The sequence below is a fragment of the Lipotes vexillifer genome, unplaced genomic scaffold (genome assembly GCF_000442215.2).
Source record: "Lipotes vexillifer unplaced genomic scaffold, Lipotes_vexillifer_v1.1 scaffold1129, whole genome shotgun sequence".
Taxonomy (NCBI): Eukaryota; Metazoa; Chordata; class Mammalia; order Artiodactyla; family Lipotidae; genus Lipotes; species Lipotes vexillifer.
The window spans coordinates 2313739-2336905 of record NW_006789022.1 but is presented as its reverse complement, the minus strand read 5'-3'; the positions used below and the strand labels follow the sequence as shown (position 1 = coordinate 2336905).

At 56.6% G+C, this 23167-nt stretch overlaps 1 protein-coding gene across 1 annotated transcript in view; it reads right to left on the bottom strand.

The window, feature by feature from the left end:
• Positions 1–23167, bottom strand: part of MACROD1 (mono-ADP ribosylhydrolase 1) — a 159922-nt gene extending 136755 nt beyond the window's left edge. Inside the window, exons 1-3 of the mRNA XM_007462087.1 lie at positions 22752–23167; positions 12584–12685; positions 11824–11940 (exon numbers count right to left, since the gene is read on the bottom strand). Of these exons, the coding sequence (XP_007462149.1) occupies positions 11824–11940; positions 12584–12685; positions 22752–23049 (517 nt within the window). The 5' untranslated portion in view covers positions 23050–23167. The remainder of the gene's footprint in view (positions 1–11823; positions 11941–12583; positions 12686–22751) is intronic.

Below are 23167 nucleotides of genomic sequence, written 5' to 3'. Positions count from 1 at the left end.
AAAAAAAAAAAAAAAAAAAAAAAAAAAAGTTGGTAAGGGTGACAGAGGGAGACAATGGAGGGAAAAAGGACAGAGTAGAAAGAAAAAGAGGCATTAAGCTGAAATATAAATGGATTTCCAAGCTTAGAGTTACAGAACCTAAAATCTTGTTTCCCTTTTTGCTATGGCTGCCAGGAAGCTCAAGGCCACTTGTCATATTCAGTTGCAATAGACTTGTTACAATGGCCTAGCTTTGAGGTGTCTTCTGGGCAGGGCCAAGGTAAGTGCCAGGAGCCAAGCTGTCCAAGCAGCCACCAAGAGCATAACATACAAGGGCATGGTCCCTCAGTAGACCAGACACCAGCATCCCAAGGCAGAGGTAGGGCTGAGCAGACCCAGGAAACAGGCAAGAGGCCAGCAGGTCAGAAAGCACGTGCTAAGAGCATCTAGGCCAAAGGGTTCCAGGTGTGGCCAAGAGCACAGGGCACATTCTTATTGGATGCCCAGGTCAGCGTCCTCCTTGTCACTTGTTTCTTTTTATTCCTGTTTTAATCCTTCCCCGGTTTTATTATGTCTGTTTTTCAATGGAAACAGGTAGGTTAAACATTTTAAAAAAATCAATTCCAGCTCAAACGCCCACTTGCTCAGTGATAACAGTCACCATTTGTTGAGTTCCAGTGACTTGCCAGGCATTTGCATGCATCTCCGTCCTTCAAACCACCTTCGGAGGGGGCAGCACTCTCCCAGGTTTACAGACGAGAAAACCGAGGCTCAGAGGGGAGGTGTATCCTGGTCAAGGTCACAAGAGCTCCTAAGTGGCCACAGCAGCCCTGGCCCCTAACATGCCCCCACTCCCACCCCCTGAGTCCCAGAGCCCAGCACCCTGTTCTACGCACCAGAGGGGGCTCCCATCTGCCTTGTTAGGAGGGAGATGAGGCTGAGTCAAGGTCAAGGCCGGGGAGGCCAAGAGGTGGTCAGGTGACCCACAGAATTCCATCACCAACACACTGGTCCCCTCCCTGCCAAACCCCAAAGCCTCAGCCACAACCTGCCCCACCTTTGCATGACCCGTGAGCCTCACCAGAAACTTCCCCGCCAGCTGCCAAGCAGACCTTAGCTCCTTTGACAGAGCTGTAAGGCTCCCGTCACAAATGTCAATTCTGGGCCATTTGCTTCGTAGATTTTAACGTTCCTGTTTCTCCTCAACATACTCAGCAAGGTAGCTCTTGCTTTTCAAAAGGGATGTGGCATTTGATGATGTTTAAACCTACGTGAAATACAGCCAGGCGGCAATAATAAAACAGACTCGAGCCCTGCTGGTAGGGGGATGGCTGACAGCCGGGCCTCTCTCTTCCCACATGCTAAGCAGCCACCGCAGCTAAGCTCCTATTTTTATGGCAATTACAGTGTCCGAAGAGGGGGAGACAGCAGCGAGGGGAAGGAGGAGGGTGGGTACCGCTCTACAGGACCACTTGTTGCCGCTGGGTGTGGGGTTCGGCAGATGAGGTTTTAATGAACCAAAGCGGGTGCTGCCAGTCAGCCATGTCCACCCCCCGCTGCCACCCTCTCAGGGCCATCCGGGCTCACTGTCAAACCCGGGTCCACACCCAGTACCTGTCCTCCCCAGAGGCTGCAGCCCAAGCTCCTGGTTCCCAAGTCCTCACTTGCTCCTGACACTCCCACAAGGACATAAATATCTGTGGTCTCTCCCCTGCCCGATGTGCAGGCAGCAGGAGTTCCTGCCACTGTGCCCACCAGGCAGCCTGCTTTCACCCAGCGGTCCTTGGCAGAGATGAGTTGCTAGTTCCCGTCCTTTTGTGTCCCTCCTGGGGAACTGCTATGTAGACATTCTTGGACGGCCCCCACCACGGATGGGCACCGGCCATGTGCCAGCCCTGTCCAGGGATGGAGACCAGGGGTCAGTGGACCCTGCCCCTGCCCTCCAGGGGCTCCGGTCTAGTGGGTGGTGCAGTGAGATACTACACTAATAAGGACAATACTTATCATTTACTGAGCCCCTCCAGTGCGCAAGGCATTACAGGCACTAACTCATTTTTTCCTCTTAATCCTCCCATAAGGTGCACGTGTGGAAACTGAGGCCCGGAGAAGCAGCTAGTGGAACCGGATTTTACCCCAATCTATCAATATTTTGTGAGCTGGCTCTGAGGCCAGCCCATGCCACACCCGTTGGGGGCTTCCAGCCCAGGCCTGGCTCCAGAACCCCCCAAGACAGCTGCACCCCTTCCATAAGTGATCAGTCAAGATTACAGGGGGGAGATTCCCTGGTAGTCCAGTGGTTAGGACTCCTCACGTCCACTGACGAGGGCGTGGGTTCGATCCCTGGTTAGGGAACCAAGATCCCACAAGCTGCTCAGCATGGCCAAAAAAAAAAAAAAAAGATGCAGAGAAAGGGAACCCGTGATGCACAGTCACTGCATCCACGTGAAACATGGCTGCCAGCAGGGCCTGAGGAAACATGAGTAGAAATGACTTGCAAAATAAATAAATGAGCCCCAAAGGTGAGCTTCTGAAATGCAAGAAGACCCCGAGGAGGGGAGAGGAAGGGAGCGCTGGAAGTTACAGGTGGCTTCAGGTCTGCCAGCTCAGGCTCAGGCGAGGAAGCCAAGCTCTGAAGGAGAGCTTCAGTCAACACCCCACCTCCTGGCCCCCTGGGGAGAGGGAACATCCCCTGTCCTGGGCTGTTCCCATGTGACACACACACCTTTCCCGACAGAAGGCAGAGCAGACACTGACAGCCCTGCCACAGAGGGGAGGGGGGGCTAGCCCTCCTGCCCTGCATGCTCATGGTCAAGAGACCCCAAATCCAAAAGACTAGGGGTCATGAAGGGCTCTCCTCACCTCCCTGGGCCCAGCAAGTGCTCAGCTCACCACAGGGAGGACAGGAAGGCGGTACCCGCGACATCCCCTGACCCAGCCCTACTGAGGGCTGGTGCACAGCAGTCCTGGTTCCACGGGTCTGAGCTGCCCTCCCAGAGAAGCAGCAACAGCAGGAGGCTCAGAGCTGGCATTTCTTGGGTTTCCTCTATCCCAGACGTCGCTGTGCTGAGCGAATTGTCTCCTTTCAAACTCACGATGAGGGACTTCCCAGTGGTCCAGTGATTAAGACTCTATACTCCCAATGCAGGGGGCCCGGGTTCCATCCCTGGTCAGGGAACTAGAGCCCGCACGCCGCAGCTAAATCTCCCGCACGTAGCAACGAAGATCCCGCAGGTGGCAACGAAGATCCTGCGTGCTACACCTAAGACCTGGCTCAGACAAAATAAATAAATAAATATTTAAAAAACAAACAAACTCACAGTGACCCAGGATGTGGGTCCTAACACACATTTTTTTTGGTTTTTTGGCTGCACTGGGTCTTCGTTGCTGCGCGCAGGGCTCCCTCTAGTTGTGGCGAAAAGGGGCTACTCTTCTTTGCGGTATGTGGGCTTCTCATTGCGGTGGCTTCTCTTGTTGCAGAGCATGGGCTCTAGGGGCGCGGGCTTCAGTAGTTGCAGTGTGTGGGCTCAGTAGTTGTGGCTCACGGGCTCTAGAGCGCAGGCTCAGTAGTTGTGGCGCACGGGCTTAGTTGCTCCGCGGCGTGTGGGATCTTCCCAGACACAGGGATCAAACCCATGTCCTGTGCATTGGCAGGCAGATTCTTAACCACTGCGCCACCAGGGAAGCCCCCTAATGCACTTTTATCCCCGTTTTACAGACGAGAAAACCGAGGCTCAGAAAGGTGAAGGGGCTTGCCTGAGGCCACACAGCTGGTACACAGTAGAGCCGGGACTCATACCCAGGACTCCAACTCCCAATTTCAATGTCCTGTAATGGAGACTCCAGAGCGGGTGGGGCTGTCTGGAGATTGGGAGGTGAGGGAGTGGGGGCTGGATACTTTCACTCTCTTTTAGGTCATGTTATATCTTAGAGGCCACCCCAAGTTGGGACCAGGGCAGGTCCCACCCAGGAGTCCCCAGAGCCAGGCTCTGGTGTGTGTATGTAAGCCCACCCTAGGGGTCTGGAGAGAGCAGATTCATCTCAACATCCCCACAAACAGCACTGTCTGCACAGAGCTTTGTGTTGAGAGGGAGGGAAGGGGACCCCAGTTCCTGGGGGGAACCCATGGCTTTCACATGCTGCGCCAGACCCCCTTCACATCCTAGGGACACAGGGTACCCATGCGTTAAACGGCAGGCAAGACACAGCCTCCTGGGGAGGCCCGAAGCTGGCTGGGCAGCCCTTTGCCAAGGCACTGCAGGACCATTCCGGGAGAGCAATCCAAGGGCTGCAGATCCAGCCCTTTTCATGCTTGGACAATTTAATGGTCCCCATTAATTTCAAAACACACACATTCCCACAAGCTCCAGGCTCCTCAGCTCAGTGCTTGGGGTGGAGAGCACGTCAGGGACACAGGCCGGCACACTGGTGTGGGTGCTGAAGGCTGGCAGCCTCAAGGACGAGATGAGCCGGACAGAATGGGCTCAGGGCCCCTCAGCAGTGGGTGGCGGGCAGCGGAGCCCTACCTGCGTTTCCTGACCATTTGTGTGTTGTGATGGGGAGAAAAAGGCCCAGGAGAAAGGGCAGTGCTGGGAGTTAGGAAGGCCTGCTTTGCCACTTCCCTGCTATGTGACCCTGAGCAGGTCACCGTCTCTCTCTGGGCTTCAGATGCTCCCCTGTCTTCCCTACAAGACTGCACATGCCTTGGCGGCAGGCACTGGGTCATTGGGCCTCACACTGAGCCAGGAACCTCACCAGCTGCCCACACAAGCGGCAGTCTGCCACTGTCCTCTCCTGCATGATGCTTTAGTCCCTTCTAGTCCCTTCCAGCCCTGGCTTCTATGACCAACCAAGAGGGCTGCGTGGGGTCTGGACTGGGGCAGAAGGAGGGGGCCCAGAGGGGATCACTGGTTCATCCAGTCCTTCCTGCTCTCTGACCAACTCTCAAGGACGTCTGATCACTCATTCATTCAACAAACATTTACTGAGTCTCAGGACAAAAGATCATTGGGTCCAAGGTCCATTGCCCACTGTCACGTTCCCTATGGAAGGACAGGAACAATCTGGCTAATAAAGGGAAACTTGGGAGAAGACCTTGGGGCAGAAGGACCTTCCAGGATCCTCGAGTCCTGCCCATCGGCCAGAGCTCAGCTCACTGGCCCAGGCCCTGTGAGCCCTTGAGGGAATCTCAATAATTCAGAAGGGATCCATCATTTATGAATTTATGTAACCGCTTCTCGACCTTGTGGAAATGAGCCTCCCTCCTCCTGCAGTGGTGGAAATCAGGCCTTGGCACAGTCTTTGGTGTCCCAGGCTTTCTAATGTGGGGAGAAAGCCACCTGCACCCCAGGCCTCCCTGTTGGCCTCCCAATCCACTCAGCCCCCCACCCCTAGACTGGACCCAGAGGGAACTTCTGAAAAAGCAAACGTGACGGCATCCCTCTCAAACCCAAGTTTGAAAGATGAGGGTTTGATTCCTGGCTCGGCCTTTTACCCGGCACTGTGGTCCCATATGTTCCTCAGTCTCCTCATCTGTAAACTGGGAGAATATTATTGCCTGCCTCAGAACTGAGGTGATATGTCCAGTGTGGGGGCAGCCCCTGGCCCAGAGGGAACACACAGTAACACACTACCCCCACCCAGAAGCAGGGCTTGGTGGGGTGCTCAGGGCAGGGACTGGGGCACAGGACGACCAAGCAGCCACAGGAGCAGGAGCCCACCACAAGTCCTCATGGGGCCCATGAACCTGGACCCATCTTTTCTGCACTGACCACCCAGTCCCCATCCCGCTTCTCTGTTTCCCTGTAGTGAGGACAGATGACAGCAGACCCACTCTGGGGACCCCAAATTTTAAACCAGAAAAGAAAAGGGAACAAAGAGAAGGTATTCCCAGCTACCCACGAAAAAAGTGGAGGTGGGGATTTTCTGGAGGCTCTTTAGTCTGGCAAACCTTCCCTACCTGTGCCACTACTGCTTAGCTGTGTGGCCTTAGGTAAGATGTTCAAGTCTCTGAACCTCAGTTTCCCATTGACACCGTGGGGCTGATATAACACCAGGAGGCTAGGAGAGGTAGCATGGGGTGTGGATACAACCTAGACCTAGAGGGAGACCCTCAGCTCAGGACCCACCACAGCTCATTCCAAGCCCCCCAGAGCTTCCCCTGAGTCCCACCCACCTCACACTCCCTGCCAGTGCTCTCCCTCTCTCCCCTTAGAATGTCCTTGTCCAACTTCTAACTCAGATCCCTACTTCTCAGCTCAAGTACTGCCTCCTCCAGGCAGCCCTCCAGATTGCCTCCCACCCTTGCAGGTGTGATTCCCATCCCTCATGCACTTTGCTGTCCTTTCCATTCATATTTTTCACTCTGCATTTGGGAATTGAGATTGAGTCTTCTGTAGCCCAGGACCTACCCCAACGCCTGGTGCACAACAGGCCTGCCATGTACGCCTGCTGATCGAATGAATGAAAGGCTACACATGAGTTTGAATTCTGACTCAGTCACCTGCCGAGCTGGGGCATGTTATCTCCTTCTTGAGCCTCAGTTTGATCACTGAAAATGGGGATCTGAGTCCTGCCTGCTTTGCGGGGAAGCCAAGTGGTCGGCATGGAGGAAGTGGGTGGTCTCACCTGTGCTCCCCAGGGGCCGGGGCCCAGGGAGTCTTCCGTGGCTCTCAGGTTCCCGCCCACCCTCCTTGCCCACTGTGAAGAGGCTGCTGCTGAAGGTAGCTGTGGAGGCCCGGCCTCAGTAAACACCTTTAAATCTGAAGTGACAGGTAAAGCGATTTACGGAGACAGTTCAGCGTCAGATCACTTCCCACAAGGCAGTCGGCGTCCCTCGGCCCCCCTGCTTGCTAGTCCATCAAGGCAGTCTCTAAATCACTGATTCCGAGCGGTGGCCCAGGGACAGCCAGGGGGCCAGGCTCCTCCGGGCCCTCCTGGCAGCAGAAGGGATGAAGCAAGGGCTTTGGCTGGCTTGCCAAGGAGACGAGGGTGATAGAAGCAGCTGGCAGATTTTCACAAATCAAAGCCCCAAGACTTAAGGAAACAGAGCACCACTTCATGCCTTATTTTAAATAAATAAGCAACTTAAAAAAACTCCCAGTGAGGCCAGCTTGTCGCTGTGAAACATGGCTTCCCACCTGTTCTGCACGGCCCGGCCCGCATGCCGGGTCCCCTCAAAGGCTCCCCTGACCCTCCTTGCCTCCCGCGCCCTCCTTGCAGAATTAATTGGTCCCTGAGGCGACGCGTGGCACTCTGCTCAGACCTTGCTTCCAGTGCTTTGTCACATTATATTCTACTTAGTTTCTCTCATGCTGACTTTCCAATACTAATTTACAGGGGCTTACTATGTGCCAACCCTGGGGTGGGGCCAACGATGCTCCATTTTTCAGATGGGGAAATAGAGGCTTGCAGACACCTGACCGGAGGCCACAGCACGCGCATGGCCTTGACTCAGTGGCCTGGGACAGCTTTGCAGTTTAATATTCCTTCTGTCTTTGCACAAAGCATCACATTCATCCCTGCTCTGTCCCGTTATGCCCTGAAGGCCAAAGCCGGCAGCTGGACCCTGGACTGGCCAAGAATGGGGGTCTTTCTTTGTGCCAGGACATTTCCTGCCTGGGATTCAGCTGTCTGTCAGGAACTAGGGGCCCACAAGCACAGGCTTAGTAAGCTGGCAAACTCAAGGGCATGGAAGGGACCCTGCCAAGGTCATGCTGCCTCTCCCCATAGTCCCCACCATTCCGTGGCAAAGGGAAGACATAAACACTCCAGAAGCTGAGGCACCCCCCCCAGACCCAAGCTTTCTCTGGAGGAGATGCTAGGCCTGGCTCTCCCTAGACACAGCCTGGGGGACGTGGGGCCAAGCTGGAGAGGCAGGCGCTGCCCCCAAAGAATCTCCTGCTCCAGAATGGGGGCTGCAGGGGCTTCCTGGCTTATCTCACCAGCGTGGCAGCCCAATTTAATTAAGATGGATGCAGTGTGCCCCCGTGGGCAGGAGCCGCGGCCAGCACAGATGGCAGGAGCCTGAGACTCTCCAGACTCTGCCCGAGCAAGTGGCCTCTGCTGGCAGCCACTGGGGCAAGACCAAGGATGACCCGGGGAGGCCTGCACTGCCCCTGGGGGCTTGAGGGGGTTTGGTCCTGTCCCCTGTGACCTCATGCCCTGCCACCGGCCAGGCAAACATCCTACTCTGTTCCAGCCCCCCTCCACATACCATATAACATATATCATATTATACACACAACAAATCACACACATATCCACTATTACAGGCACATAATGGCACATACACCCCAATCACATAGCAAATATCAACAGAGTGGGGTAAAAACCAGCCCTGGACTTCAAATGCCAGGGGAACAGTTGGGAAACTGCGTCTGATTTTCCAAAGTCCTGAGCGAGGCTGTGGGTGAAGTCACTCTGCGGGGAGGGGAGAAGTGAAGGGGGCAGGAAGAGAGGACACCCGGCCCCTGCCCTCTCCAAGGACCCCCAGGGTCCTCCCTAGGGATGCGAAGAGCGCCTGCGTGGCTGGAGACACCCCCGAGCCACAGCTCTTCAGGATGGAGGGGTTCTGGGGCGCTGATCCCTTTCTCGCACAGGCCCTTCCCAGCCCCCTGCAGGCCTCCCCTTCCATGGTCCCTGCAGCTGGAGCAAGGCCCAGGCAGCGATGGCATCTTCCCTACCCCTCCCCATCTGGCCTCAGGGACAAAGAGAGACTCCCCGCCCCCCACGCCGTCCTGAGAAAATCCAGAAGCTCCACAGTGGACCTCAAGCCCCCAGCCCTGTTCGACCCACACGGCTCCCCATGGGCCACAGACCCTGGCGGGACCAACACTGCCCCTGACTTCAAAAATAAAAATTAAAAAATTCCCACTCCGAGATAATTGCTCGCTCCTTTTCCTCAGTGTGGTGGCTCCGCGGTCGGCGCTGAGAAGCAATTATTCAGGGCTAATGATTATAATCAAGTCAAATAGAATTTAATGGACACGTATTCTCTTCCTGCTTGAAACTTTACATATGAATTAAGCACATGTGGGTTTCACGAGGCACAGACCAGATTTATGCAGCCCTGAAAAGCCCCGCGCTGCCGCGACTTTTATTCCGCTAACAGGCTGATTTACCGGCTCTGCTGTGCGCAGGAACCGCGATCTCTGCTGCCCCCTGGTGGGCGGCGGCCCCAGGCCATGGTTGGGGGGTGCCCAGGGAGGATGCTGGAGGGTACCAAACCCACCAAAGACCCCCGAGGTCTGATTAGTGCCAAGGCCACCCAAACACCGGGCTGGGAAAACCTTCAGGGAGGGTCCACAGGGGATGCAGGCTCCGTGTGGGAGCTCTGGATACAGGGCCCACCTCAGCCTTTTTTTGGGGTTCCAGGAAGGTTCTGGGTCCTCCCTGCTATGAGACTCTTTCTAGAAAAAAAGGAGATCCAGGGAAGACACACCAGGAGGTATTTAGTAAACTGAGGCAGGCAGGGGGAGGCATAGCTGCTCATTTGTAGGAAGTACCAGGATCCCTTGGCATCCCTGGGCCAGGGTTGACGTCCAGTGACTCTGCTGGCATCAATTCGAGCACCGACAACAGCGGTAGGTGCTGAGGGCTCTGTTCATGCCAGGTGCTGCGTGACCATCACTGTTCATGGGCATCAGACCCTAATATCCCCAACTATCCAATGGGTGGGTTTCCCACCATTCCCATCATGCAAGCCCAGGCAGGTACATGGAGAAGGGGAGTCCCCAGAAAGACACAGCAAACACTGCCATGCCCAGCCCTGGCGAATCAGATGAAGCCAGGACCAAAGCGCTTCCATGAGAGCATGAGAGGCTGACAGAGCTGCTGCACTCAGTCTGGCCAGGCACAAGGGCACTTAGGAAGAGCCATTAATCATGCCTGCAGCCCCGCGAGCAGGCTCCAAAGCCCCCACACCACTCCATCTGCATTCTGCCCACACCCTGCCTTGGTCTCCACACCCTTCCTCCTGGCTGCCAACCATCAACCTGGCTGGGAAGGAGGTGATAAGATGCCCTACTTTTCCCTCTGGCCACTTTGCAGATCAGGAAGAAAAGTACCAGTGGGGGGACTTCCCTGGTGGTGCAGTGGTTAAGAATCCACCTGCCAATGCAGGGCACACAGGCTCGAGCCCTGGTCCGGGAGGATCCCACATGCCACGGAGCAACTAAGCCCGCGCGCCACAACTACTGAAGCCCTCGTGCCTAGAGCCTGCGCTCCACAACAAGAGAAGCCACTGCAATGAGAAGCATGCTCACCGCAACCAAGAGTAGCCCCCGCTCGCTACAACTAGAGGAAGCCTGCACACAGCAACAAAGACCCAACACAGCCAAAAATAAATAAATAAAATAAATAAATTTATTTTTTAAAAAAAAGTACCAGCGGGGCGCCTCCCACACCCTTGCCAGTGACGGACAGGGCCCAGGGCACTAGGCAGGACAGCCTCGCAGGCCTGTGGCAATGTCCCCTCAGCCGGGGCCCCAAGGCTTGGTCCTTCCACCCCAGGCCATCCCTCTGGGGTCCAGGCAGCAAGAATACCCTTCTCTCCTGGGCCACTGTGACTTGACTTGTCTTAGCCCCGTGTCTCCCCAGATGGGGACCTCGCTGCTACCCACCATCCTAGTGGCCCAAGAGAAACACATCGGAGGAAGCAGAAACCCAAAGGTGAGCCCACCACACCCTGCTCTGAGTCAGAACTCCTACCTTCCTGTGACTGGTCACCTGTGCGCTGAAATAGGCAACGAGGGGGGGAGGGAACACTCCTGTGACCACACAGTTCTGCGAACATCAGCGGGGAGACATGCAGAGCAATGCCACTGCCGGAAATGCAACCCAGATCACAGACAAGCGGGCCCAGAGCGGATGAGCGGCCACCTCTCCCCTGGTCTCTCAAGCCCAGTCGCTTAGCAAGACCAGCACGGGCACCACCAAGACCCAAAGTCACTTGGCCACTCGACGCCCTGGCCAGCACTGGGGTCAGCCAACGGCTGCAAGCCCAAGGGTGCGATGAAGGAGATTTGAGACGCTCCTGCGAGTGCCTGAGACCGCGCAGGTGGGGAGGGGCTGGCACAGTGGAGTTTCCCTATGAGTTGGAACCCAAGACAACGGGGTCTGCCCAGGCCTGCGAACCTTTCTCCAAGAAGGAGGCTCCGCCCTGTAACACTTGGCAACCACGGTGGGGGGATTCGGCCCCCACTCGCCCTTGTCCTGTGAACCACCTGAGCACCTGCTGGGCTTGACCGCCCCTTGACACACCCCTCCTGACCTCAGCCAGACAACCACTGCCTGGGAGGAGAGCCGCCACCTTCCGCCCTCTCCCAGGAAGCAGACTCCTCAACCCATCACAATAAACTGCCCGGCCAGCAAGAGCCGTTGCAGGAAGCTGACAGGGGTGCAGGGGCCTCTGCCCCCACCCTTCTTCTGACATGCTCCCCAACATGCTTCCTCGCCCACCCCAATTAGAAGGGGGGCTGGGAGGGCAGGAGGCGGAGGAAGGAAAGCAGTGGTCAGGGACATCTGCAGCCCCCAAGGTCAGACCACCGCATCTGGCCACCGCCTTCCTGGCAGGGCAGTCCGGCGCAATTCCAGCGGAGCTCTCTCCCTTACCAGCCGCTAACGGGTCTCAGAGCTTCGAGGCAGCTCAGTCAAGGCACCCCTGACGCAGCAGGTCAGGGTTTCAAGGGGAGAGGAGTCCACGCTGCCGACACGCTGGGTTCCCGTGGCGCCAGCAGGCCACCCTCACCCAGCCACTGGAGCCAGGTGGCATCCACGCGTGCCTGGCACAGTGACGAGGTGGCCCCCCAGGTCTCTGGCTCAGGCTGGCCAGAAGCCCTCACTCACCGGCGTTGACGATGGCATCCACCTCCAGCTTGGTGATATCGCCTCGGAACAGGGAGATCTTCTCGTTGAGCTGCTTGTCCTTCTTGTACTTGGGCTCCTCCACCTTCACGGTCACCCCTGGAACAAGCAGAGGCCGAGGGCGGGGTCACAGAGAGGTCCCCACTGCAGAGTGCCCCACCAGTGGACACCAGTCAGGCAAGCCGCCATCAGCTGCCCTCCACCTCCAGAGGCAATGTGCCACGCGAGGACCGATGACACGGTAATGACAGCCCACACTGACTAAGCACCTACTGTGTGCAGCACACACTCATCTCCCTGAATCTTCATAACGTTGCACACAGGTAGAGTACCAATGCCATCCATCCCCGTTTTACACGCTAGGTAACTGAGGCCTAGGAGGGTTAAGTAACTTGGCCTGGGTTCCCGGTTACCAGGCCTGAAATTTGCAGGGCCTACGTGCTCACCAGGACGCTGCACCGCAGGCCGCTACACCAAGCAGCGAATTCCAGCTCCAGCGGCCATGGGATTGCAGGTCTAAGGCTCAGCTTCCCAACGGTATAATGGGGATAAAAACAGAACCTGCCTCAGGCTGTGTTGATAATTAAATGAGGTGACACTGCAAAGGGCCCGCACACAGCAAGCACTCATAAACGCTGCCGCCATTCTCCTTCTTGCCCTCGTCTTTATGATTCTCCCAAGATATGGGCCTGAAAGGGCCACGCACCACCCGGACAGCCGGGCCGCCCAGCGCAGGGCCTACCTTTCGCCGCCTCCTTCCACGTCGGGATCTTCTTCAGCCTGACAAAGTCCCGGCAGAAGTAATGTTCCTCCCGCTGCTTGTCACTCAGGCCCTTCAGAAACGCTGCGGGGGCGGGTGGGGTGGGCAGGAGAGTCAGGCGGGCAGGGAGAGGAGCAGTCCAGGGGGCCTCCCCACCGCCCACAGGTCTCCTATCCTCACGGGGATGCTCGCCTCGTCCAAGGATGCAAAGCAGCCCTGCACACCCATCCTTCCCGCAAGCACACGGGGAGGGGCGCGGAAGGAGGGTCCCCTAGAAGATCTTGCTGTGCCCTCTTTGTTAGGAGGGGAAATTGAGGCCCATGGAGGTGGAGGGTGTCTCTCAGGCACCACAGACCTGAGTGCAGAATTCAACTCTGCCACTTTCCAGTTGCGTCCACACCTCTGGGTCCCTAATATCTTCAAGACAGCCCTTGCAGACTAATTTCAAGCTTACTCATACATGCTAAGGCCAGGCAGGTCGGCGGCACTGAATCAGTTACATCATCATCGTCCTTATTTGTAGGCAGCAGGACACAGGGAACCAGGACACCCGTGCTCCTCAAAGAGCCACAGAACCAAGTGGGTCTGGTGCCCGTTTGTGACAAACCCCCTGCATTGGCAGAGGGCTCCACGCGGAGAGATGCCCGCTGGGGTGAGTCATGAATCAAGGGAGTGGCTGGAATTGTCCCCACTTTACAGATAAGGAAAGAGGCTCAGGTAGGTCAGGAAGTCACCCGTGGTCTTACAGCTAGTGAGTGGGAAGCCAGGCCCCCCACCCACTCACAGATTCTGGGTCCACCCAGGCTGGTTTCCCTGCTGGGCCTGGTCTTCCCTTTGGGTGGCCCCAGGCAAGGAAGCCTCTCTCCAGAGCAGCAGTCCAGGCTCGCGGCTCGTGGGCTCCCCCTGTCGGCCTGCGACCACCAGGGCAGCCTGGCTCTCAGCCCAGCCTTGTCCTCCACCACACACTCCCCAGATGGAGCAGCCCCCAGTGACCACCAGGGGAGGGGGAGACAACAAAGAGGAAAGACCACAGTCAAGGAACCCAAAAAGCATCAGAAAATGTGCAGAGGTAGGAGGGCAATTAGAGGCGGTACGGGGAGAGGTAGGGTCTGCCTGCTGGAGCCTTCTGTGGAAAGGCAGAGACGGACAGATACTCAAGAGACAGGTGGGTCCCCCACATGTGCCTTTGCCCTGCCAAAGTCAGTCCATCCAAGCCTCTGCTCCTCAAGATGCCCGAGGAGCCTGGAAAGGGCCCCGTTCACAGTCCAGCTCAACACTGTAGGGAATTACTACAAAAAGCTCGTTACACCTTGAATTTGCTTACACCAACTCCAGCTCAAGATAGAACCACACTCTCCGGCAGCCACTTCCCACCCCCTTCCCTAAACACCCATCACAGGCAGGTCCTACACGTGGTGCTGGGGATCCAACCCCCAGCAATGCAGACGTGGTCCTGGCCCTCATGAATTTATAATGCAGCAGGGGAGACAGAGGTTGACCAGGCTTTACCCAATCAAGCAAGCAATCCAAATTCCAAGAAGTGCTATGGAAGGGACACTCGGGGACTGGGAGAGGAGGTAGCCGGAACCCCAGTCCAGGGGGGCTTAGCGGAGACTGGGAAGAGGACTGAGAGGTAGCCAGGGTAGGGAAGGGTGTTCCACCACCCGGAACAGCATGTTCGAGGTTCTGGGTGGGTGCAATCCAGGGTGTGGGGCAGGAGGCAAGCACAGGGGGAGAATGATGCTGAGGGGAGACAGGGGCACCTCATCCCAGGGGCACCCAAATCAGATTAAAAATGCTTCCACCAGGTAGAGATTAAGAATCCCCCCACAGCAGTGCCATTCTCATTCTTTCTAAGAGGCAAGGGTATCCAGCGTGGATGGTACCCAGCGTGGACAGTCCCCTCTGTCACTAGAGTCCCTGGATGCTCACAGCCCATTTCCCAGCCTCCTTCTCAAGGGTCTGCCCTCCCCATGATCTGAGAAACAGGCCAAGAGCTCCTACTTTAAACGCTCCTTTCTTTGCGTGTTGGCGGGGGTGGCGGTGGGGGGATGGTGCTGGTATTTGAAGGAACTGAAGTGCTTCTCCAAGCCTTGCTTGTCTTCTTCTGTAAAATGGGGGCACAGAAAGCTCCCTCGCGTTAAATGAGAAGCAGAACAGGCTTAGTTGGGCACAAAACAAAGCACTCAGCTGCCGGCAGACGGTACCACCAAGCAAAAAACAGGCTCAACTCCATCCAGTCTCTGCCTCTCCCTGACAGTCTGAATACAGATCAGTCAGTTAACAGATATTTACTGAGCACCCACCATGCACCAAACCTGGGAGGCGAGGTGAGGTCTGGGGCCTGACCAAACAGAGGGGCGGCTGGGACAGCTTCCTGGAAGAGGTACCCCCAGTTTCTCCGGTCTGCCCCAGGAGCTGCAAATCGCTCAAGAAACTCCTACCAACCAAGCAGAGGCTCCCTCTAAATTCTTCATCTTCCCCAGGTGGCCACTCCAGCTGCTCCTTTGGAAGTGGGTGCCCCCTCCTCCTTCTCCCTCTCCCAAGGCTCCTCAGCTCGTCTTCCCGGCCATCCATCCAGTGGATGCTGCCTCCCGCTCCCACCAAGGCAGAACACCCCCCGACACCTGCCCATATCTCGTTCTCCCTCCCTCAGGTCAATGGGCACGAAGGTCCTTCCTCCCAGCCGAGGCCGCCCAGCTCACCTCCGCAAGGACTCACTCCTGCGGCTCCCCCTCCACTGGACTGTCCTGCCTGCCCTCAAACACCTTCTGGTGTAGCCCGGCTTTTAAAACAAAACCCTCCCTCAACCACGCGTTCCACACGCTGTAGCTGTGGCCTCGTTTCTCTGCCTCCCTCCACTGTCTCTACTCACTGTCTCCACTTCCTCCTCCCTCCGACCCCACCTCTCCATCAAGGCCAAGGTCAGAGGCACCACACTGGCCACTTGTCCTTATTCAGTGGCCCTTCCTGGCCTCCCCTGTATGCTCAGCACCCCCAACCCCTTCTTTCTTCTCAGGACCCCCAACTTCCGATCCCAGGCTGCTCGCTGGCCCCCCTTCTCAGCCTCCTTGCTGCCTCCCCTCTTCCTTAATATACACCCTCTCCCTGGGTTTTCACATCAGTTCCACGCATTCGAAAACGCTCATGATCCCAAGGCTGCACTTCCAGCCCCTCGCCTCTTCTGAGCATCTGCTCCCCCAGGCCCACAGCCTGCTCTCATCCCCAAATTCTCTGTGTGCAGAACTGAGCTTCTGACCTCTCTATCCTTCCTCCTCAGTGAACGGCCCCAGACTTTGCTGGGGCCCCAAACCAAGGGTCTTTCCTTTCTCTTCTTCCCTCTTCCATCCACCTGCAGGCTGTTAGGTTTATCCTCCCAACACCACAGACACCATGCCTTCTGCTACTCCCACCAGGGCTAAGCCTCCGTCATTCATTGCTCCCTAGATCCCTCTGGAAGCGCCTCCCCGCCGCCCCGCCCGGCCAGCTGACTCCCTGTGTCCACGCTATGGTCTGTTCCTAACACAGCAGCCCAGAGATATTAGGGACAGAAGTCAGATAGAAGCTGTCTCTCTGTGTGAAGCTCAGTTCAAACTCCAAGTCCTTGCCAGGGCTCGGAGAGCCTGCCTCCTCCCCAACCTCCTCCCCAACCTCCTCCCGCGCTATCCTCCCCACTGCGCTTCACCCTACCCACAGCCCCTCAGCCTTTCAGTTCCCCCAACAGCCAAGCTGTTTCCCACCTCAGGGCCCTTGTACCTGCTGTGCCTCCTGCCTGGTCTTCCTTTACAGTTCCCTCCTCACTGCCCTCCCCCTCCCAGAGCAGCTGCCTCCCCTGCCATCTGTGCTTTGCTTGACCTTGGCCATATGGGGATATGTCATGTTTATGTTGGATTCCCAGCACCTGGCACAGCATAAACCATGTGTGAGTGTCCCTGGGCATCTGTGGGATGAATCAGTGAACCAAGGAGCTGAGACCTGAAGGTTGTGGGCAAGTTTGCTAACAGAACAGGGTCTTCCGGGAGGAGGGAACAACGCGTGTAGAAGCCCTGAGGTCGGAGAGAGCATACGGGTGGGGAAATGGAGAGAAATCTAGAACAGCTGGACAGGAGAGCAAAAGCAAGGCTCTGGCAGCCTCCCCCGGCTCATCTGGGGCGTTTGCCGGCCTGTGGCCCGGCTGCTGCTGGGGGTTTGATTCCACTCTTGCTCCTCGGTCCCCCCAGGTTTGGGCTCATGACCTCCCACCATCATGTTCGTGGGCAAGGTGCTCACCCTCTCAGCCTCAGTTTTCTCATCTCTAGAATAGGGACAAGGCCGGCCTTCCGTGGCACCCAAGCTTGCTGTGAACAAGAAGATTGGCTGTGAAAACACAGAGGAAGCTGTCGAGTGCGATATACACATCAGATATACTCTTTCCTGTGTGTGAGATAAGAAGGCCCAAAGAGAGCAAACGAAAACAAGACAAAATTTGGGAGGGGAAACATTATTTTTCCAACTTGGGGCAAAGCAGGTGCAGGAGCTTTTTAAGTTATTTGGGTCCCCATATTTATCATCTTGCACAACTGTGACCAAAGGCCCCCTCCGAGGCCTTGGCATGCCCAAGTGCCAGTACTCAGAGCTGGCTGGACCTGTGGCCACAGTGCAGGCCCGTACTGTGACACTGGAGGGGCTGGTTAGCCAGAGCCCAGACCAACCCCATAGGACTCCCAAGAACGGAGTCCCTCTGGCTGGGGCAGGCCCCAGGCACCCCATGGAACTAGTCTGGGATGCCCAGAGATGGCTCAGGTCCCCGAGCAGACACCATCTGGCAGATGCCGCCACCTTGCTTTACAAAATCAGTAGATCAATCGCCCTGGCCACAGGCAAGCAAAAGGAAGCCAGGGCGGGACCCAGCCCAGGGCTCTGTCCTGCACTGTCCTCCCCAGTACCCGAGGTCTGCTCTGAGGGACCCACAGCCCACGCAGTCCTCTCTCTCCAGCAAAGACCAAAACACGACTCTGCTTCCCGGAGACGGCAAAGGAAGACCGTCAGAGCTTCCAGCTCAGCTACTGGCTGACAAGGCGCCAACCTTGGGGACACCTGTCAGCCTGCCCTTCCGGCCTGTGGTCCCCAAGTGCACACCTCTCGAGGCCAGTGTGCGGGGTGCCGTGTCCTCACTCATCTCCGGAACAAGGTTGCAGCCTGACCCCGAGGAGCTACAGGCTGCTCTGCTCTCAGATTTATGGGAAGGAGAAGCCAGCTGAGGACCGCAGTGCTGTCTTCACAGCCTCAGCTTCATCATCAGCGGGGCCGCCCCCAGGCCCTCCTCATTCTCTCTGGGAGGAAGAGAAGCAGGACCCTTACGGTGGGCATATGCCCCACACACTTATAACACGCGCCACCTTCCTCTGCCAGAAGGACAGGTGCCGACTTAAAGCACAAGTGAGATTTATTTTTCTTATAAAAGATGTACAACATACGTTTTAATTTTCTTTCGTTTTTGGAGAGGCGAGAGTATTTCACAGCTCAGTGAGACAGGTGCTGTAAAAGGATGTTTGCAGTAAATTTTGATGGGGAGGTCTGACCCCTGATGAAGCTTTCAGCGGCTCCCGGGCACGAAAGCCGAGCTGGAGGAAGCAGGCTGCGTCAGAACCATAAAGTGCACCGGGCGAACGGGAATTCAATGATGTGTTTAAAGAAGTGTCTTTCTGGCACTTCACAGGACAGTGTTCGGAAAGGGGAGGGCAGGTGGCACGGAGGGAGGCTCCTCTTCTGAAGAAGGGTGGGTGGGCAGGGCTGATAACAGCTGGGCTCTGGGAACACGGTGGTGGGGGCATTAATCACCTCTCACCGTCCCCCAAGAGCAGGGGCTCGTCAAAGCCTATGGCACGAGCAAACGGGAGATGGCAGGAGGCATGTTGGAGCTTTTCTGCTCTCCCAGACCCCCTCGCCTCCGCCCGCACCGGGACGCGCCAAGGCTGCTTCCCAGAAGACAGGTGGGAGAAGCCCAGCCAATCCCCAGGTGTGCCTGGGAAATTTTCTGGTCCGGCAGTCGAATCAGATAAATCATCTGCTCTGCATGAAATCCCACAGGGGTTGAAATCAGTCTTTGCCCTGCCCCATGCAAACAGGCTGGAACACATGAGCCCTATCCTGAGCCACCAGGGAGAGGAAACAGGGCTCAGGACCTGAGGGTCAGAGTTCTAGCATTTGAGACCATGGGGGAGACAAGTTTATATAAGCCCAGTGTCCCCATGGCCAGAACAGGGCAGAGAGAGGAGATAGACCCGAGGGGCGACAAGGGATGGGGGGCATTGGTGGGTGACAAGGGAGGGGGGCACTGGGGACCCTTTGGCCGCTGTGTACAAAATGGTTTCTAATGTGATCCCAGCACAACCTACAAATCGGGTGCTGTTGGTCCCATCTTACAGATGAGGAAACTGAGGCTCAGGGAGCATGGAAGCAGTGGTGCCAGGGCTTGCCACATCTGATGACACCAATGCCCGTTCTCTTTTTTAGCACACAGCTCTGCCCCTACCGCAGGTCAGAAGGAGGATCTGTGCCCTTCTCCTGGAGGCCAGGCCCCTCCTGTGGTGGCAAAGCCCCCAAACACCCCAGTGCCTGAACTTAAGTCCCCTCGCACCCAACTGCCTTACAGTAGGACTGTTTCCGCAATCTTCTGATGAAAAGGCACAACCTGTCGGGGGCGGGTGGTAATGAGATACTCCAGAACTGAGGGAATTAAATTATAGAAATTAACCCCTGGCCAGTGAAATCAAATACTGCAGAGGTCTCTCAAAAAGACTGAATGTCTCCTAGCCAGGAAGATAAGCCTGTTGGTATTTACCTACCTAGAGAAAGAACAGGTCCACAGAAGTGGGCAGTCAGCTTGAACCCAGGAAAAAGGAATGTGCAGAACCCAGGCAGAATTTGACTATCTGTCCAGAGGACTCACTGGGCCATGGACTGAGGCATCTGCACCTGGGGCCCAGAGCAGGCACTCAGCATTTGTACTGGAACAATAAACAACCGCCCGGGGAAGGGCATCCTTAGTGGGTAGGCGCACCCCTGGCAGGAAAGCTTGCCCAGCCTGCCCAGGGCAGTGGGATCAGCTTCCAAAATCATTCAACCAGCTCCCTAGTTGAGAACACCTGCTGCTGAGCAAACTTAAGACTATGAATTGGCTTCCACATGGCTTTTCCACAGGGAGAGGAGGCCCTGCCCATGTGCACATGAGTTTCCAGACCCACAGCTATTACATTTCCCCAGCGTGAACTGCACCTCAACCCTCTGAACTATACATCAGTCTCTTGTGAGTTTGGTTACTATGTGCCAGTCTTTGACAAAGGATCATCTCAGGCATAGACAAGCATTTAGAGGCCTGTGTAGGTATACCCCCAACAGAAAGATGAGCACATGTCCATCAAAGACATGTACAAGGATATTCACAACAGCTTTATTCCCAACAGTCCCAAACTGGAAACCAAGTGCCCATCAACAGGAAACTGCATGCACAAACTGTAGTACATCCACACCATGGAATATTACACAGCAATAAAAAAGAGCAAACTGTCGGTACACCCAATAATATGGACGAATCACACAGATATTAGTAAAAAGAACCGGACACAGTGTATGCCTCCAGTGATATGAAGTTCAAGAAGAAACAAAATGAACAGATAGAAAAATGATTAGCAGTAAGGGGTACTGATTGGAAAGGGGCTCAAAGGAACCTTGTGGGGCGATGGCAATGTTCTACCTATTGATAAAAGTAGTGGTTACACAGCAGTATACTTAGGTAAATGAACACTGATTGTAGGAATTCCCTGGCTGTCCAGTGGTTAGGATTCGGCGCTTTCACTGCTGGGGGCCCGTGTTCAATCCCTAGTCGGGGAACTGAGATCCTGCAAGCCGAGCAGCGTGGCCAAATAAATAAATAAATAAAGGATCAAAGCTTGGATCCCAATCAGAGGCAGAATCCAGTTGAGGCAGTCCCTCAGCGTGGCGGTTTTAAAAATATGCCCCAAATTCTTTGATCCTCTTCCCTCCCAAAGGTGGAAACTAATTTCCCTCCTCTTGAATGTGGGCCAGATGAGGCATTTGGACAACAGCCATTTCACAGGAGTGAGCCATCCGGGAAGGGCTCACTCCACCCCTAACCAAGTCCCCGCCAACCTCCTGAGAAACCCTGAGCCTGACCACCCAGCTAAGCTACTCCCAGCTTCCTGAGCCTCAGAGACTGTGAGATAATATAAATGTTTGCTGTTTTAAGCCACCAAGTGTCTGGGTAATCTGTTATTATGCAGCAATAGGTAACTAAGACACAGAGAGACCTCTCTCTGTCTCACCCCCACAAACTACCACCTAACGGCTGCTGGGGGGCGGGCGGCTTCACACCTACTGCTGGGGTTCCTGGGGCAAGCCCACCCTCCTCACACTGCCCCCTGACTGGACACTGGCACTCAGGCGGCCCCATCTGCCACGGCTTCTTTGCGGCACTGACCTCTACCTGGCATTGTCTCATTGCCTTGATCACATCCTCCACTGTTTCTTCCCCCTAAGCTCCGTGAGGGCAGGGTCCTTGCCTGTCTCCCCAGCACAAGAGTGCTGGCTACATAGAAGGCACTCGATAAACATGGACTGAATGAATAGAAATCCCAGCTCCTAGCAGAGAGCAGCCTGGGAATCCCTGACCCATCAGCTTCATGAGGTCTGGAAGTTTTCAGTGGCACCCTGGAATGGGAGGGGCGGAGAGCTGGGTCCTAGAAAAAGTGGCAGATCCAGGAACAGGTGCCTGGGCCCCTGGCCTCCCCAGCTCTCTTTCCCACCACCCTGGGTTACTGTTCTCTGACAGAGAAGGGAAAGCAGGGCTCCCTGTGGGGACAGTCCCCGTACCAGGGGGCCAGCCCCCACTCCCCACCCTGAATGGTGTTCTGGGGCCAGGGCTGAAGGGCTGACAAGCACTCCTTGTGTTCCGGGAGCAAAGTCAAGTGCTTCCTGCTGGTGCTTTAAGATCCCAGTGAAGGCAATGCAATTCATGACAGTGGTAAGTCATCTTGAACTCTACCTCCAATCCCAAGAGGATGCCTTCCCCTTGCCCCCAACCACAGCCCGCCCTAGGCCTGCCTTCCCAACCCCATTGGCTGAACCCACTTCACCACAAGGGCCCAGCCAATGAGCTGCTGTCCCTGTTCTTTTGAAAAGGGATCCAGCCCGAATGGTCACAAGAGCCCAGGGAGCAGGCCCTGAAGGGCAGGGGCAGCTGGACAGACAGCCGGGGCTATTTGGGGCTCTGCAGGTCAGGTTGCCTGCCTTCCCTGCTCTATTCGGGCTCAGAGTCCAGCCCTGGGATTCATGCCCACCAGGACTCATGCCCTGCCCCAGAGCGGGAGGAAATGGATTGATTCCTGGGTATGGGGTGGGGGGCGGCGGGGGCGGCGGGGGGGTCACTGTTCTCATAGGCACAACGCCCCATCTTTGCCCTGCCCCGCAGCTCCTCTGTCCTGTGTCCCCCAGGAATAAGGCAGAGAGTGCTCACAAGTGTCCAGAGGCCAACGTTAAGGGCAAAAGGGCACCAAACCACGTGCCTAGAGAGGCAGGCCCCCCGGGTAGGCGTAGGGGGAGGTGGAACCGGCCTGCTCAGGGAAGCCACTCCTTGTGGCTATCTGATCCCACCAGGTGGGATGCCAGCCCCAGAGCTGTCCCCTCAGCCCATTCCCTGCCACTCTGCCTAAAATGCCACCCCTTGAGAAACCATACTATGCAAAACCTGGGGAGTTCAGAGCCTACTGTCAGATTCTGAAGCGAACTCCAAGTGACTTTGGCCTATTGGCTCTGGCACTGGGCCTCAGTTTCCCTCGTGCACAACAGATTAAGGTACTAGGTCTTGGACGCTCCCTGGGGGTGCCCAGCAACATATTTCAATGGCGTAAGGCCACCCTCCTCACACTGCCCCCTACTGGGAACCTGGACCTGGTCGGAGCGGTGAAATAGTTTATGGGGCTGGGCACATGGGGGGCGTGGCTGTTAATGGGGGTCCATACCGGGGCACATGGGACCTTAACTTCCCCAGTGCTCTGGGGTGGACGAGGCTGCTGGTGGGGTGCTGTCCAACCGGAGAAGGCCCACGTAGGGCCGCCCTCGCCCCTCGCGCCCCCCTCCTCCTTACACTTACATTTTGCCTCCTTCCAGTCGGTGGAGGTGCTCAGGTCCACCTTCGCCGCCATGGCCAGGGGGGCCCAGGTGCGCACCCTGGCTCTCCGCCCCACCGCCGCCGCCCCCCAAGCCCCAACTCCCGCTGGGGGCCGCGCGCGCGGGTCGTACGCGCCCAGGGACGCCGGGGGACCGCACGCAGTGCTGCGGGTCCGCGTGGCACCCGCTGAGGGGCCGGGCCAGGGGCGCCGGGCGCAGAGCAGCTGCCCCGCCGCGCGCAGCTGTGCCAGGCGGCCGGACACTCGGCTCTGCAGAGACATGAGCGGGCGGCGCGGGGCGGCTCCCCGCCCACTTGGACTCTATTTACGGTGCTCGGGGAGTCTCTCCCTTATTTACTCGGGAACCAGGTGACGCGTGCCAACCCGCGGCGACCTGCTC